The sequence below is a fragment of the Penicillium crustosum genome, assembly GCF_028827405.1.
Source record: "Penicillium crustosum strain IBT 35664 chromosome Unknown utg000003l_segment0_segment0, whole genome shotgun sequence".
In the NCBI taxonomy this organism is placed as follows: Eukaryota; Fungi; Ascomycota; class Eurotiomycetes; order Eurotiales; family Aspergillaceae; genus Penicillium; species Penicillium crustosum.
Genome location: NW_026623124.1, coordinates 4175920 through 4191667, shown reverse-complemented (window position 1 = coordinate 4191667; position 15748 = coordinate 4175920). Strand labels below are relative to the sequence as shown.

The following is a 15748-nucleotide window of genomic DNA, read 5'->3' as shown; positions in this document are numbered from 1 at the left end:
CTTGAAAACGCTGAAGCACCTCTACAACATCCCAAGGCCACATATAGTCTCAGAAGACAGCTGCGAAGGCAAGATCCTCTAAATGCGTCACTTTTGTACGCATATGCGAGCCGGATATTTACAAATGCATTTGGCGGCTGCTTTCATGGTTTGGATAACAGGAATTCCTGCCATCATCATTTTGGGTCTACAAAGTTGCATGATACAGTCAGGGAGAGGTATATAGATGTTATTAGTGAAATCATTGCTCCATTTCCAGCGTTGGGGCGGGGGGTCGGTTAGGGCTAGATATTAAATGGGACGTGGCGGCTGTGATGACAACATGTGTGCTTTGCTGGTCCATTACACCTAAACTTAATCGTGCAATAATTTCCCAATCATCACTAATTCCAACGATTATAATAATCCCAAGTCCAATTCCACCCTATCACAATTGAATATAAAGTCCTCTTTACCAGGCTGACCCGATCGGGTAATCAAGACACCCGCGTCTAGAGTGAATCGGGTGTTCGCATGTACTTTTTTGCTGCGGACCCCATACAAAAAATACATCAGATACATTAAGCCGATTGACCGGCCTTGGCACGGGTAATCAGCTTCTCTGGGGGATAATCAACAACCATGTCGATTGGGTTCAAGATCGGAGTCGGGGGAATGAGGTAGTATGTCATTACTCTTTCTAGGGGTATAAAGAAATCGGAATGATAAATGTATATATAGTCCTGTGAACCCTTTATACCTGAACTGTATAGCGTCTTGAATATCACGTCTGTGTATAGAGACCACCAAAATCCAAAATGGCCCGCACCGTCCTGATTACCGGCTGTTCAGATGGCGGCCTCGGAGCCTCCCTCGCCCTCGCCTTCCACGCCGCCGGTCTAAAGGTCTACGCCACAGCCCGCAATCCCTCCAAGCTAGACCAGGTTTCATCCGCCGGCATCGAAACTCTCACTCTAGATGTCCTGTCTAGCGAGTCGATCAAGAACACCGTGACCAAACTTCCCAATCTCGACATCTTGGTCAACAATGCCGGCGCCGAGTATCTCATGCCCGTAGCTGACGTGGACATCGCCGACGCTAAACGTTTATTCGATTTGAACGTCTGGAGTTATATCGAGGTCATGCAGGCGTTTTTGCCTCTGTTGTTAAAGAGTCCTCATGGCGGTCTGATCGTCAACCAATCCTCTGTGGGCTCTGTCGCCGTACTGCCATTCCAGGGCGTGTACACGGCATCTAAGGCCGCTATTGCAATGCTTTCTGATACCCTGCGACTCGAACTGGGAATCTTGGGAATCACCGTTGTCGATTTGAAGACTGGTGTGGTGCGCTCCAATCTGATCAAAAATCAAAAGGAGGCAAAGCCACCTACCCTTCCAGAGAACTCGATCTATTATCCGGCGCGTGAGGTGGTGGAGAAGGCGTTGAGTCAGGATGCCTTTGCTGAAGGTGGGATGCCGACGTTGCAGTGGGCAACGGCTGTGGTGGGTGATTTGTTGAAGAAGAAACCGCCCCCCGTTATCTGGAGGGGAGAGCAGGCTTGGATTGTGAGGCTGATTAGTGTTCTGCCATTTGGGATTTTTGATGGGATGTTGAAAAAGTTGACAGGGTTGGATGTTGTGGAACAGATTATGAAGGTTCGGTCGTGAGGATATTGACAGCCAGGGATATGCTGGTCCATTTTGAACTGCTATCGTTGATATTCGCATCTGATGTAGCCATGTATATATTCCACCTTATGGAGCCGCCGTCTTCCTAGTTTTACAATGTACACTAGCTCCACGCTGCAAGAGGATCTGCACGCCCTCCTCAAACGCGGTATCAACCGCAATATGCAGTGGCGTGCGCCCACTACTATCATAAGCATCAATGAATCCCTGGTCGCTCATGCAATAATCTAACAAAATCTTCAATATCACCTCACGGCGATAGGAAACTGCGAAATGTAGCGCTGAGCGGCCTTGGTGGTCGGCTTTGTCTATACGCGCCCCATGCATAAGAAGCAATGTGACGACATCTTCGTGCCCGCCGATCGTCGCGTGGATTAAGGATGTGAGTCCATCACTATCAATCTCGTCGCAGTCAATATCCTGCTGCAGTAGCACGCGCATGATCCCGTGGTGTCCCTTCTGCGCAGCTATATGAAGCACAGAAAGACAGCCTGGGTCTGCGTTGTCGCATTGTGTAGTTCGGGGAAAGAGTGCGCTGACACTACCAGCACTAGCGGGCGTTGATTTATCTGTTAGCGCTTTCGGTGGGGAGTTTGTGTCAACAGAGTCTGGTGTAGCTCTGTGATTGATGCTACTTTCGCCTTTGCTTGCTAGAGGACTTGGATGCTTGGAGTTGGAGTTCTGATCGCTACTGGAGATGGTATGCTCAGCAGAATCGGTGTTAGATATGCTCGGTGATGGGCCTGCAAGGAGAGTTGATAAGGGCGAATCCTTCAAATCGTCCATGTTTATGAAATTTTGGATGCCGATCAGTCCATTGGCGCCGCCGTGTAGGCAGTTGACGCCAAACCCGATGGACCCGCCCGGGGATTTGATAGGGCTTGGTGGTGCCGGCCAGGTTCCAGCCGAGAACTTGAAAATGTCAGATGGGTTATCGGTCGCTGATATGGGTGTTTCTAGGGCCTGCTGGGGTGGTTGATCTGCCTTGGCTTTCTGCTGGCTCTGCCGTTCTGGAGAACTGATCAGTAGATGTAAAGCCTCGGATGAGACGGGACATCGACTGGTCACTTACGACGGAACCTGCGCTGAGCCAAGCGATTCTGCGCACGGCGATGCTCGACGGAATAATTGGACTTTCTTTTCGCCTCCATCGTCTAGTTTGCTTGTGCTCGGGAAATCAATGCGCTTCACAATTCTTTTTTTTTTCTCGAGAAGGTGTATGGAGTATCGGCATCGGCTTTTGAGGTGAACAAAGAGAACAAAGGACGGCACAAGGTCAAGGTATGTTGGCATCATCCATATCCACTAGTTAACTAGTTAGCACTTAGTGCTTACCTCATACTTTGAATGTATTGCATTATCTCGATAAAGGAAATAATCAGGCACACAGCCCCGGGACATCCTATACACCATGTTAATTGTAAATTACATGTAGAATATGAGAACCCCCTAAACTGACCAAAATCGGCTGTCTTTCCACCCGAGTCTGTCAACTGGGGTCTGCCATTGTTATGCAACCATAACAGACACGAAATTTAAATTGATCGGATCATTTTTGCTCACATAGATAGGCGTTCGATTGAAGTACAGTCTATCTTTTATGCCGATTTCAATATGTATGTCAAATTCCAATACAACATACGTTTTCTATCCCATACAGTCATTGGCTAGCTTGGATGCAGTGCTTAGTGGTGCCCTTGCGAACATCCCGAATAGATCAACATCGCAATCTTGGAAACCAATACCACGTTCAGATACCGATCCCCATTTAAGTTGCCTGGTCCAAGCCTTAACCAAACTAGACTTCTCACACGGAGCGAGTAGGCCTAGGGCACAGCCTCCATAGCCAATCCTGGCGGATGGCTCCCTTCATTGCGGTATGGTCCTGGTCCTGACTACTGAGGCGTGTGTCTTGGAGTTCCGAGGCGCTGCACCTTGCCCTTCCTGTATCTTTCAATACTCAGACTGTCCCTGCCAATACCTCTTTTCCCACCTCCATCAACCTCAAAACATCCTCAATAGATGTGCCTGCTGAGCCCTACTCTGACAAGTTCAACATCTTGAGAGACAAATCCCACAGCTTCTTCTCACCCTCCAGATCGAAGGCGTGTGGTGCAACACCGACCGCCAGTATACCACCCTCGGGGACTGGGCCAGCTTCCTGGCAATCCTCCAGATAGACGCCACCCTTGCCTTCCCATTCCTTGCCAAATGCAGCCGTTATGGTTGTGGCAGAGCCTTGAGCCGGGCTCTTACCATACTTTGTCGCAGGCTCACTGGAACCCCACTGCTTCAACGTTTCCGGGTCGACGTGGCGCTGTAGGCCTGTGGCAATACCTCCAGGCATCAACGAGAGGCCGTGCAGACCCCTTGAACCGTATCGGCGCTCGATCTCGTTCGCCATCCAAATACAAGCTGTCTTGGCACTGCCGTATGCCTTCCACGCCTCATACTCACCATCAAGGTTAATGTTGTCGAGGACAACAGAGCTCATGTGATGGCCAGCAGAAGAGACGTTGACGACGCGGGATTGGAACTCGGGCGTGGAACTGGACAAGAGCGTCTGCTCGAGTAGCTTGTAGAGAAGGAAGTGGCCGAGATAGTTGATTGCAAGCTGCGACTCGAAGCCATCCGCTGTCTTCGCCTCTGGACATGCCATGATCCCCGCATTGTTGACCAAGACATTGAGTTGGGTCGACTTGGACAGAAAGGTCTTGGCTGCGGTGCGGACGCTTTCCATGGAGCCAATGTCCAGCTCAAGCAGCTCCACACGACCGGGTTCGAGGATCTCTTCCAGGGCTTGCTCTCCTTTCTCCAAGTCACGAACGCCAAGATACACTTTACCACCAGTTGCGGCGAGCGCACGACCAGTTTCAATGCCAATACCTCCAGAGGACCCGGTGAGAAGAAAGACCTGGTTATGATCAATTCTAGTTCTGGTTTTCAGCAGCAGCAGTGCGAACCTTCTCCTTCATGGTACTGATCCGGTCGTTGTCCTTGAGAATGTCAAGAGCTGTAGGTCGAGCGTCGCCAGGCCCATTCTGCTCCAAGAAGGCCTGAGTGTACTTGCCGTTCTTGCCCTGGTGATTACTAATGAGCGGATTGGCCATTATGGTGATCGTGATGAAGGAGGATAGCTGGTAGATTGAATTTGCAAGTGGGTGCTGTGGAGAGGGTGTATGTCGGGGGGGGAGGTGTGGTAATAGGGTGACTTGCACTGGCACGACTTGAAACATGGGTCAAGAGTTGAAGGGCTGTTCGAACTTCGTCGGAGTTCGCTTCGGGCTTTAGTTCGGACTTTATTTCGGATTTTGCTTAACACCTTTTCTCGAGTCACGCATACAGGTGCTAGGGTGTATAATAGGATATGTGTTCATATACAAATTCAGTATTACAAACTCATGAAATCCTTTGTAAACCACCAATTAAGCTTAACTCCATCAACCGACTGCGATATTGGGCTTAAATCCATCATGTGACCATTATCATTATTTAACAAAGGCTAGATTAAATATAATTTGACAAGACTGGATTAAATTAAGTATCATTCAATTAATTTATGTTACAAAGAATGACATTCTGTAGTCCATACCACTGTATCCAAATGATAAATTGCGAGAGTATTCCGGTTTTACAACCGTAGGCCGATGAGAAAGAAAGAAACAAGAGATCACCAGGGTCAGGGCTTTTATGTCATGGTAATAGAGACGTATGGGGCGCTAGACTAAAAATGGCAAAACTAACCGCATGTAGTAGTTCACAGGTCCAGGTATTACAACATCTATACGGAGTAACCAATAACTACACGTACCTACATAAATGTATGTAGGTAGGTAGTTACAATTTTTATTACCCTAGACATAGCTTCCTGACAGCTCATGTATGTTAGATTCATCTAGTTAGCAGTTACCTTCCCGACTACATGTCTGACTTCAAGGTTTCGATGAGATACTGCATTTAAATTGAAGCGAAAAAAAAGATTAATCAATTCATTAGGGGTTCAAGTATTTAGCAAATCATACACAGCCCGCTAAACGATCATTGACCTTTCGCTTTGAACATTTGAACAACTGAAAATAAGAACACCATTCAGCAAGGGAAAGCGAAAGACCTCAAAGCTCAACTAGACCGCAGAAAGGATGAAAACAACACTGAAGTCAAGACCATAGATGATAAGAGCTGGCTGAGGCTAGTAGAAGAAATCCACTGGAACTCAGACTCTGAAAATTGGTTGTCGTTAATTAGCGGCGAGATCGGTTGGAAGGGAAAGAACCAGTAGCCTTCGCTTTCGGCTGGGAAATCGTCGCAGGATCAGGCATCGAAAACAGTCGGCGTGGGGCTTGCAGGGAAATAGGGCCACTGGATTGATCCATAGAGCTCGAAGCACCATGGGGAACATCCAATGAGGGCCGATTCTCAGTACTAGTATGCCGAGCAGAAAGAGTGCGAATGTGGGCTTCTGAAACATCGCGCAAGGTGGTTGGTTCATAGGGACTGGGGGCAGGGCCGATCACACGTGGCTTGTATGGCGCAGGGCCGATAGTACGAACGTCGGTTGAGTGAACGTCCTGTTGTTTGGGAATGTTCGGATGGTTTGCGCTCAGCCCCCAAGTCATGGTCTGGGATTGCACCGCATTAGGTTTGATAACGTTAGCATTGGAAGTGACAGAGCCTACAGGTGCTGCAAAGATCGAATCGTCAAGAGTCCGTGGCTTTTTGGTTGCCTCCTTTCGACGAGACGCCAGTGCAGGAGTCACCTGACCAGACGCATCGGGGGTAGGGGTCATCTTTGGAATATCAAGCAGACGAAGTGTCGGGACACGGACCACACGCTGAGGCTGGAGGGGCGCAGCGAGTTTGTCCGAGACCTGAAGGGATTCGAACTGCGAAATGATGTCGGAACTCTCACTCCTGGTTGGCGAGAGACCGGGCACACCTACCTTGTGCGTGTTGTTATCAGCAGACGGGGGTGAGTTCGAACTAGACGAAGGCTGGGGTGGCGATCGGTGTCCCTCAAAGGGGGTAAGGTCGCGCCGGGCAGCCGAAGGAACTTCGACGGCGTTAGTTGCTTGCTGCGGTGTTGAAAGATACTCAACAAGTGCAACAAGACTACCCAGCCGATTTTCAATTTCAGAGGCTGCAGGTGCTGCAGGTAGTGGTGCATATGCTGTAGGAACCAACTGGAGCAATTTCGATTCAAGTATGCGCTCGATATCACGGGTAGTAGCTAAGTCTTGGGGCGAACGAATGTGTCTGCGGATGTCTCGAAGTTCTTCAATAATTTGCGGTCCATAGATATCGATCTCATTGATCGCTGTTTTGGGCGCAATCACTTCATCAATGCTCTTGACTGGCACTGACCCCCCGGGCTTCCCAGCAAACTTGAGACCCGCCAATTCCGCAGTACCTGGACTCTGGATTGCCACTGTCTTTAAATGACGAGGGGTTGACGATGCTGCATTGACCGGTGAGTCACCCTCGCCGAGAAGATCTTGCAACTGGGCTTTCTGCTTGTTCTCCTCCGTCTGAATACCAGAAGGAACACTCTGCCTGCTTTCTTTAGGTTGGGTGACTTTGGGGACTGGTGTCTTCTTGGCCTCAGCGATGGGCATGGTGGCTTTGGGCAAGACTGCTTTTTTGGTCGATAAAGCCGTGTTCTTCCGTGGCTCTTCGCCTGGCGAAACCTTCCATTGAATTTCATCCTCTGCGATTGTGCCCACTGCTGAATGATGAGACTGGGAACTACTCGCCATATCTTTTCCTTTTTGTGACTTGCTGCTTTTTTGGGCGGAAACGGAATGGGATGCGGGCGGGATGGGTGCTTCCACTTGAGGGGTGTTATTGTGTGGCTTAGGAGATTTGGACGTATCAGGCTGGACCTTGCGGGTTTTGAAAGATGCAGTTTTATCAAGAGGAACAACACGAGCTGAGAGTGGTGTTTCCACTAGATAGGGTCCAATATGTGGCTGGTCAATATGGGCAGCACGGGACGGAGTCGTCAATGTTGCCACAGGTGAGGATGCATGCTTCGAAGATGGAGGAATGCTCGTTGATTTCTTCTTGGGTGCATCACTCGGAGGCATTTTGGGCTTTGGATCTTTGGTCGGAACGGGTTCTTGTGTAGATTTAGTCTTCTGCATTGGAGCGGAGACAATTGTATCAGTAGACTTGTTGTACGTTTCAGTCGCTCGGCGAGACTGAAATGAAGACATGAAGTCGGCAGGGTCGGAGATTCTGGTGGCAAAGTCGATTCTGGCCAAGCAATTAGCATATAAACTTCGCCAAAAGAAGTCTGATCACTTACGCTGGAGGCTGCCGCTGAGCTCTGCTAGGGGCGGACGGAACTAAGAACGTTGTCAGTTGTGCTCTCTTTCTGCACTAGTAATCAAAACGTACCCTGGACCTGCTGCTGGGAATTTGCCTTGCCCTTACCCTTGCCATACCCACGTCCCCTTCCTCGCTCACGAGAATCACCATCGTCATTGTTGCAGTTCAGCGCAGGGTCCAGATGAATACTGGCCGACATCGTGGTCAAGCGAGCGCGTGTTCCTGGGCGTCCTGGGCGGCCGATATTTCCTCGGAATGCGGCTCTGTAGTTTCATTTCGTCAATTGGGATGTCTTGAATGCGGGATTAAATCAACCTCTTACCTTGCAAAAGCCAGAGGAAGATCAGCAGGTCCCTTCGGGGGAGCGGGAACAACACCACCTCGTCCTCTCTTTCCCATGACACCACCACCGCGACCTGCAGATGGAGTTGGGTAAGGATGATTGGCGTAAGTCCGTGGCTGGCTTCCATCGGGATGCAACATTGCGTGCAAACTAGCACGGTGAGACTGGCCGGAATCGATGTCATCGAGTTCCTCCATTCCATGAGTATCTCCGATCTGAGTGTGGAAGTCTGTAACTAAATTTAGTACAAATTCAGTAACACAGGGGGTCCCTTCTTCCGCACTTACTCGCCCATTTGCTCAATTGATCTTCATCTCTCTGATCAATCAGTCGCTTGGATTCGATCTCGGCAAGGTGTGTGCGAGCCTGATTGGCGATATCAGCGGTCGAAATCATTTCACGCCGCGCGGTTCCTAGATCCGCCTGTTTATGTTGTTAGAAAGGTCAGAGAAGAAGTAAGAGACTAGATATGACCATTTGGATAATTTGCATTCTGCGGAGCTGCTCCGCGGATTCGCTCATCTTGCCGATACGCTTCCCGCGGCGGGTGAAGCGTCGATGATGGCAAGGTGAGGGCGCTAGACGCAGTTGGGTGACAAGTTGGTATCAACGTGTTACTGGGTTAGATTTGTGTTTTGGTTGACCAAAACACGAAGGGCAAGTGAGGTGCGGGGGGAGGGAGATAAAAGTTAGAGTGTAGGAGACGGTGTCTCCCAGATAGCGTGTATTGGCAGGCCAATGTGACTTCAGAAGCAATGGTTCTTCAAAGGGAGGACAGATGAATCAAGCCTTGAAAAAGCCCAAGCAGGGTCCCTAAGGTACAAATAACAAGTGGGGTTACCTCAAGGACTTCGAAGTCTGAAAAACGAAATAGACAAGTGATAGACAGCAAGCAAATTTGTCACCCGAAACGTGAACTGTGAGAACTACCGTGTGAGTTCAAATAGAAGTAGACGAATCGAGAGACAAAAGAACAGGGAAAGGGTGGTTGTAGAAGGAAACAAGAGAGAAGATGGGAAGAGGGTAAATAAAGGAACGATCAGGACCGGGTTGGGATCAAAGGCGCGACGCGTCTGTGAATGGGCAAACAATTGGATTGCTGCTTTTGGTAGGGACGAAGCTGCATATTGCGACACCAAGGCCGCAACAGAGTCGCAAGCCCGTCGCACCTTCCGTCGAAGTCTTTTGGTCTTTGGCAATGACATGTCCACGTGAGAGTCGTTTTGGGGCACGTGAAAACGTCCACGTAATAATGAAGCCCTGTAGATATATGCTATAAAGCCATTGAGAAAGGATTGTTGAGTTTTGGGATGTAGAGGGCGAGCGGAGTTGTAGAAGATGAGAAACGAAGCGAACGGATTGCGAAGCCGAAGTCGCAAAGCGCACGTGCCCAGTGGCTAGCACAAGGAAGGTGTTCTTCACCGTACTCGGTCTGACTTCAGGGTATACATACGTACATGCTACCTACCTAGGCATACAGCATCTACCGAGGTACCTGCTATGTATCCTCAGACGTTGCAACTCACTCCTACAGAAACAACGGCACATAGTGATTTCTGAATGAGAGTATTGCAGCGTATCATACACAACAGATATTTGTTCAAGATGGAGAAATATGTACATAGCAACACAGCCCCAAGAGACTTCTCGGGCACACCGAAAGTATAAGCCGCCGCCATTGGTGTAAAGTCCTCAAAAGGTCCCCTCTAGGGTGCACTGCAGCTATGAGTCTCGCCGTCATCTGCGAAGACAAATTTCAATATTAGTATATGTGCCGAGAGTGCGACCAAATAGCCATTTAGTTGGGTACAATTGCGGCCATTTCCCGGGACAGACTTACTTCGAATGATCTTGACGACCGCCTGCACTAGACTAACACCCATTACAAGCAACCCAAAGCATATGCATAGATACGCCGGGATCTTCTCCCGCCGCGTAGCACTGCTTAGTTTGATGTAACAGAGAGGAGGGAATATATAGGCTAGAGCAGCCGCACTCGTCGCGCCAATGAGCTCAAAAACACTTCCCAGATCACAGGTTATCAAGGACAACACCATTGAAGTCACCACCAGTGCTGTTGTGAAGATAACATGGCGAACAGTGTTATGTGGTTCGTCGGGGAAGTAGTAAGTTGTCATGACGGAACGACAGACGAATGCCTCAAGCGGTAGTGTCGTCAACATGTTCAGGCCAAAGCAACTAGTCGAAATTAGTCAAAAGTTCTATATCGAGATCAATGGGAAGATTGTACAATCGTGCGATATTGACAACGATATTGTCTGATGGGAAGTTGTTCAGAACGTTGCCCTGGGTTTTAGACCCGAAGGATAGGAACCCTGCTATGCCCATTGCCAGACACATCACTAGAGAGATTCCTGTCGAGTAATGAGTGACCCGAGTGAAACGGTCGAGTGTCGGCTTTTTCAATGAGCCGTATATCAGAAGGCTGTTGTGGTCTGTGGAAATTAGCGATCGTGATATCAGTGGGATAAGATGGGACATACGACAAACAAAAGCTAAAAATTGTTAGCAAATTTTCCAATTATCAACAGGGACAGCTAAAACTCACCAAAAGAGATGACCCCGACAGCTTGGAAAAAGCCAGTGTTGAATATGAGGTGGCTTTTAATCTCTCCGCGCGATTCAGGCGACACCCGGAAACCCTGGGTTATGACCGTGACAACAATGACTATCATACTGACCAATGCCAAGGCCGATGCTTTCGCCAGCTACCTAATTGTTAGTCTCTGATCAGCAGTAAGGAAAGAGAGATCTGACCTTGGCGATGTCTCTATACAAAGACAATGGGTATGAAACAACCAAAACAAAAATAACGATAACGGCCCGGCGATCCGTGAGGAGCCATAGGAAGGACATATCCCTAAGAGACGGAAACAAAGCGCCTAGAACGTGTGGAATGGTATCGCCGACAATAATACAGAATGCGACCATGCCACCGAATGCGAATGCCCACTGCGCAACCGAGATTGCGATGAGACCGGGTTTCCCGAAGCAATGCTGCATAGTCGCCTGGAACGAATCCGCCCCACTCAATTTAGAGTTGATCACAATCAATCGAATGGTCCAATCCACTGTGATGGTCAAGGCAGTCAACAACAAAATCCCCACTGTCATACCTGCCTGACGAAGCGCATAAGGTTGCCCAATAATTCCTGCCCCTATAATGCTGTTGGCCATGTTCATGAACGCCATTTTCATCCCACTCCGTGGCCGTGCATCTTCGAGATGGTCTTCGGGGAAGAAGTCGTCTGATGTCGCAAGTGTCACACTAGGCGCTTCAATATTTGTGAGGAGAGGAATTGATTGTCCATTGCGGTGTGTTCTTGGGCCCCGATTTCCAATTTCATAGTCCTCATCCTCTAGCCATAGTGTGTCGTCTGGACTGTCATCCAGGCTGTCATCTAGGCTGAGAGCACGCTCAATGGAAAGCCGGTTGGGGTCTTCGGGCTCTTCCTGCAGATCAAATCGAACTCGGTTCATGGTACGGGGTGTGCGGCGCTTTCCATCGGCTGTAGGCTGAGAGATAGAGGAGTTGCGTGTGCCATTTGTCGCGTTATGTGACGGGATCGGCGATGGAAGAGGCTCCGGGTGGAAAGCTAGATCCTGCTCTTCATTTGAGGCAGACAGAAGTGATTGGGCTTCGTGTTCATCCTGGCCATGCTGGGCATACAGGTGATCCTCTGACAACTCATCCCCTGGCATCGCTGACCTTAGATAGTTGGAAGTGTAACGGTTACTTTCAGGACACCTGGATGGAGGCGACACGTGATAGCTTATCGATAAGAGTTCTTTGGCCCGATAAGAGATAGCAACGGTTTACCATGTGTACGTCAACGGGTACTCCACTGTATGTACCTAAGGTTGCTAATGACAACATTGAAGTTACTACTTAGGGAGAGCTAAATACAAATGGATGAATTACTATGCTTATAAATGGAAAGGCACAGTTCATTGCGTAGAATCAACCCGAGGCGATACCAGTACATACAAACCAACAAAGGTTATCACCTCCACTTTTCAGTCCTAAAGTCACGTCTAGCTTTCCCTTTTTTCGTGTGTCACTTTAGGCAAAACGCGAACTAACTTACAGCATCTTGTGTATCCTCTATATTGCTAGAAAACTTGATGGGATAAGGTTACAGCATCGAAAGGATAAACTTTGGTTATATATCTCTTAGAGGTGATTGATCAGAGTTTCTAACAATTTCAAAAATGTTCTTACGTATTTAGAAATGCAACCTTGGAAGAACAAAGATTACTCATATAACACAAATTCAATGATGCTACCCACAGAATTATCCAGCCCATTAATTCTTTCGACCCAGAATTCGGTCCCTTCCATAAGAGCATACCATTGCTTCACGCTACACCCTTTACCAGCCATGAAAAACATGCTGATATCATAAAGAACATTTTGTGTGTCTGACTGAGTATCTACCAGGACAATATCGCAGATGAGAAGCTTTGAGTTGTAGCCCCTTACTGCTGGCCCCAAGTATCTGAGAATCGTTCTGCATCCAGCATATTGCCAGTCATGTGGTATGGGCCTGAGTAGGTATGTCGCAGCATCCGAAGAATGGGAGTAAGTAATTGGTACATCAGTTATAACTTTGACTGTGTTCAGCTACCTTTCACAGGCTGCACCTCTTCAAAAAAGTTGTAAGGTTGCACTCGACCTCGGGCGGACACACCATATCTCCAGCTTCAATGGCCGCTGGCAAATCCTGGAGGACATAGCGGCCCTTCAGGTTTGGATATGAGGATTGCATGCTCTAGGTGCTTTGACCCTTTTGGCTGCTAATATCGAGTAGGACGAATCCATCTTCCTCGGCTTGAAGACTGCTAAACTCTTATAAGTCACCAAGGAAATATTTAAAACTTGTCATGGCTTCGTTGAATGCTACAGCAGCTTTGGGATCTTGTTACAGCAGAGGAAAAGTCTACATTATTGACTCCCTTAGAAAAAGAAAAAGGCATGTTCATTCTGTCGGAGGGGCTCATGAAACCCGTGACCTTGAAGGAATCAATGCATGAAGACATGGGTCTAGACACATTATCCCATGAATGCCTAGTATATGACTGCATGAACTGTTGGTCTATTTTGAAATTCGGTCTGCTTAAATGTATCCTCTTCAACCCCCTCGCAGAAATCCAATGCCCCTAGAGCGCGCACAATGCGCCTGGTAAACTCTAAATTTGTGCCTACCCGCTTTGCTAGACGCTCAACTGTGAAAGGAGCAGAGGTTAGCAGGTTGTCAAAGAGGCGCATCCCGATGGCCAGCCTTACGCAAAGAACTTTGTGGGGTTGGAAATGAAACGCTATCAGAGACCGTCTCAGCTCCACTGCGCATTGTGCAAACAAACATGCACGTAGACTTGATAGTGCCCAGGTTTATGCATGGTATCGTATCTCCTGCGGCTGGTATGGTGATATAACGATCGGATGGGACCAGAAAATTCCATGGGTTGAAGACTATTTTGTAGATGCATGCCATGTTATTTTCAAATCAAGAGAAATTTAGCGCTGACCGCTGGAGCTACTTATCAGTCGACACGAACCTTTTGTGAGTCATCCCTGGCAATTCTATTGAGGGAGGATGGACCTGTCGAGTGTGGGTCATGACCCTAGTAGACTGGCTACGTGGATATGGGAACATACATGCACCTACATTTTACATAGGATACTATCAGTTCAATGACTCGCGTGCAAACATACCCTGAGACGGAGAAAGCCTTAGCATCTTTCTCATGACTGGCAAAACGCTTGCTTGCAAATCTTATTTTGCAGAAAGTGCGGTCCTTGCATCTCAAGTCTTATGGAAACAGACAGAAAATAGAGTACAGTTCATTTGTCAATGTGGCTTGCTATACCGATGTTAAGTTCTTCTGATTTGGCTGGCTGTAGTGGCGATTTGTGAATACGATGGTTTCATACTGATGTATGTGGTACTGAGTTGTGGTGAGCTGAAACCTGCCCTAGGAAGATCCATTTTGGTCCTATTTATTAGTGGATACCATATCGACCTAGTAGAACTTGGAGAACCGCATGATAGATCTATAAATCTACACAGGGCTGAAGCAACAGAGGATTCTAGGCTGCATGTTTGAATCGTGTCACGGGTGCATGTATTGATAGATCAGAAATGGACATTCTTTTAAATGAACCGTGCACCGCTCTCTAAGCTCTCTTGTTTCATTCCAACCATCCGCCTGAAGTGTCTATATATCTTCGAATATACTTGGAAAATGGGCCAGATACAGAATCCCGTAAAAGACTATTGGTCTACGGAGGTTTGTAGTTGTGAACTCTTGCCTTATCTTGTATGTGCTGATGAGTATAGACCTACGCAACTGCGGTTCCTTTCGCCCCCCATTTAGCCGACACCCTTGTCCAAAGCATAGAGTTTGATCGTACTGATAGAGTTCTCGATATTGGATGTGGCGATGGCAAATTTACTACCAGCTTTGCTCCCTCAGTCAATTATGTTTTGGGCGTCGACTCTTCTCCATCCATGATCAACACGGCCAAAACATTGGAATACGGTGGAGCAGCTACGGATTTCCGCGTTGTCGATTGTCGGCACCTTGAAGAAGATGCAGAGGTTATGAATGGGAACTGGGACAAAGTGTCAGTATTCGTGTTTCCGCTTGCTGGTGGAGCCTTGCTGATACAACGTTAGTACCTCCAATGCTGCATTCCATTGGATCTTGAAAGACCCATCTACCCGTATCTCCAAATTGGAGAATATTTTTCAATCTATGAAGCCCGGGGGCACATTCTTCTTTGAGATGTGCGGACATGGAAATGCACCGGAAAAGGTCACAGCATTTATGTTCGCTCTGGTCAACCAAGGAGTCCCAATCGAGACAGCGGAGGCTATGTGCCCATGGTTTTATCCCTCCGACGTCTATATGAAGAACATTCTCGAGAGCGTTGGATTTCAGGTTAAGAAGATTGAACTTTACACGAAAAAACAGGAGCTGAAGACTTTTGAGAATGGTGGGGGGTGGATTGGAAGGATTCATGAGACTGATCGGCGCTCAGATGCTGGATATTTTGGATAGCGAGGAGAGGAAGAATAGCGCCATAGAACAGATCTGCCGGATGCTGCGCTATGGCACCACAAGAGAAGATGGTAGTCAATGGATCACACATGTCGGTCTGAGATGTATTGCTGTTAAGCCATGATCAGAGCTTAACAACAGTCTTCATTTCAACCAAGTTCTATAACAAGAATCTAGCTTTTCAGCTGAGCCTATGCAATAAATATACATAAAGCCCCAAATTATACCAACCGTAAAAGTAAACTGATCTTTAAGAATTGAGTACAAGTATTCTCAGGAAAAAAAGTCATGGAAGTCATGTGCCCCATCCATGTACTGTACGCTC

The 15748-nt window shown here is 48.0% G+C and overlaps 6 protein-coding genes across 6 annotated transcripts; 2 read left to right on the top strand and 4 right to left on the bottom strand.

Annotated features, from left to right (window-relative positions):
* Positions 1–797: 797 nt before the first annotated feature.
* N7487_008668 (Short-chain dehydrogenase/reductase SDR) lies at positions 798–1646 on the top strand (the record flags this gene model as incomplete). Its single annotated transcript, XM_056876398.1, has 1 exon — positions 798–1646. One exon carries the CDS (start codon positions 798–800, stop codon positions 1644–1646), a length of 849 nt encoding a protein of 282 aa, XP_056728586.1.
* Positions 1647–1733: 87 nt separating this feature from the next.
* N7487_008667 (ankyrin repeat domain-containing protein) lies at positions 1734–2818 on the bottom strand (the record flags this gene model as incomplete). Its single annotated transcript, XM_056876397.1, has 2 exons — positions 1734–2677; positions 2740–2818. The coding sequence occupies 2 exons, from the start codon at positions 2816–2818 to the stop codon at positions 1734–1736; spliced, it is 1023 nt and encodes a 340-aa protein (XP_056728585.1).
* A 496-nt stretch (positions 2819–3314) lies between these two features.
* Positions 3315–4777, bottom strand: N7487_008666 (uncharacterized protein; the record flags this gene model as incomplete). The annotated part of the gene is made up of 3 exons (XM_056876396.1): positions 3315–3534; positions 3710–4581; positions 4631–4777. The coding sequence occupies 3 exons, from the start codon at positions 4775–4777 to the stop codon at positions 3315–3317; spliced, it is 1239 nt and encodes a 412-aa protein (XP_056728584.1).
* A 1131-nt stretch (positions 4778–5908) lies between these two features.
* On the bottom strand, positions 5909–8859 carry N7487_008665 (uncharacterized protein; the record flags this gene model as incomplete). Its single annotated transcript, XM_056876395.1, has 6 exons — positions 5909–7919; positions 7972–8011; positions 8064–8257; positions 8317–8566; positions 8625–8760; positions 8812–8859. The coding sequence occupies 6 exons, from the start codon at positions 8857–8859 to the stop codon at positions 5909–5911; spliced, it is 2679 nt and encodes an 892-aa protein (XP_056728583.1).
* Positions 8860–10043: 1184 nt separating this feature from the next.
* N7487_008664 (putative amino acid transporter) lies at positions 10044–12060 on the bottom strand (the record flags this gene model as incomplete). The annotated part of the gene is made up of 6 exons (XM_056876394.1): positions 10044–10078; positions 10178–10536; positions 10589–10793; positions 10842–10853; positions 10907–11066; positions 11116–12060. The coding sequence occupies 6 exons, from the start codon at positions 12058–12060 to the stop codon at positions 10044–10046; spliced, it is 1716 nt and encodes a 571-aa protein (XP_056728582.1).
* Positions 12061–14604: 2544 nt separating this feature from the next.
* Positions 14605–15547, top strand: N7487_008663 (class I SAM-dependent methyltransferase; the record flags this gene model as incomplete). The annotated part of the gene is given in 4 exon segments (XM_056876393.1): positions 14605–14649; positions 14700–14986; positions 15039–15358; positions 15378–15547. 4 exon segments carry the CDS (start codon positions 14605–14607, stop codon positions 15545–15547), a joined length of 822 nt encoding a protein of 273 aa, XP_056728581.1.
* Positions 15548–15748: the final 201 nt, after the last annotated feature.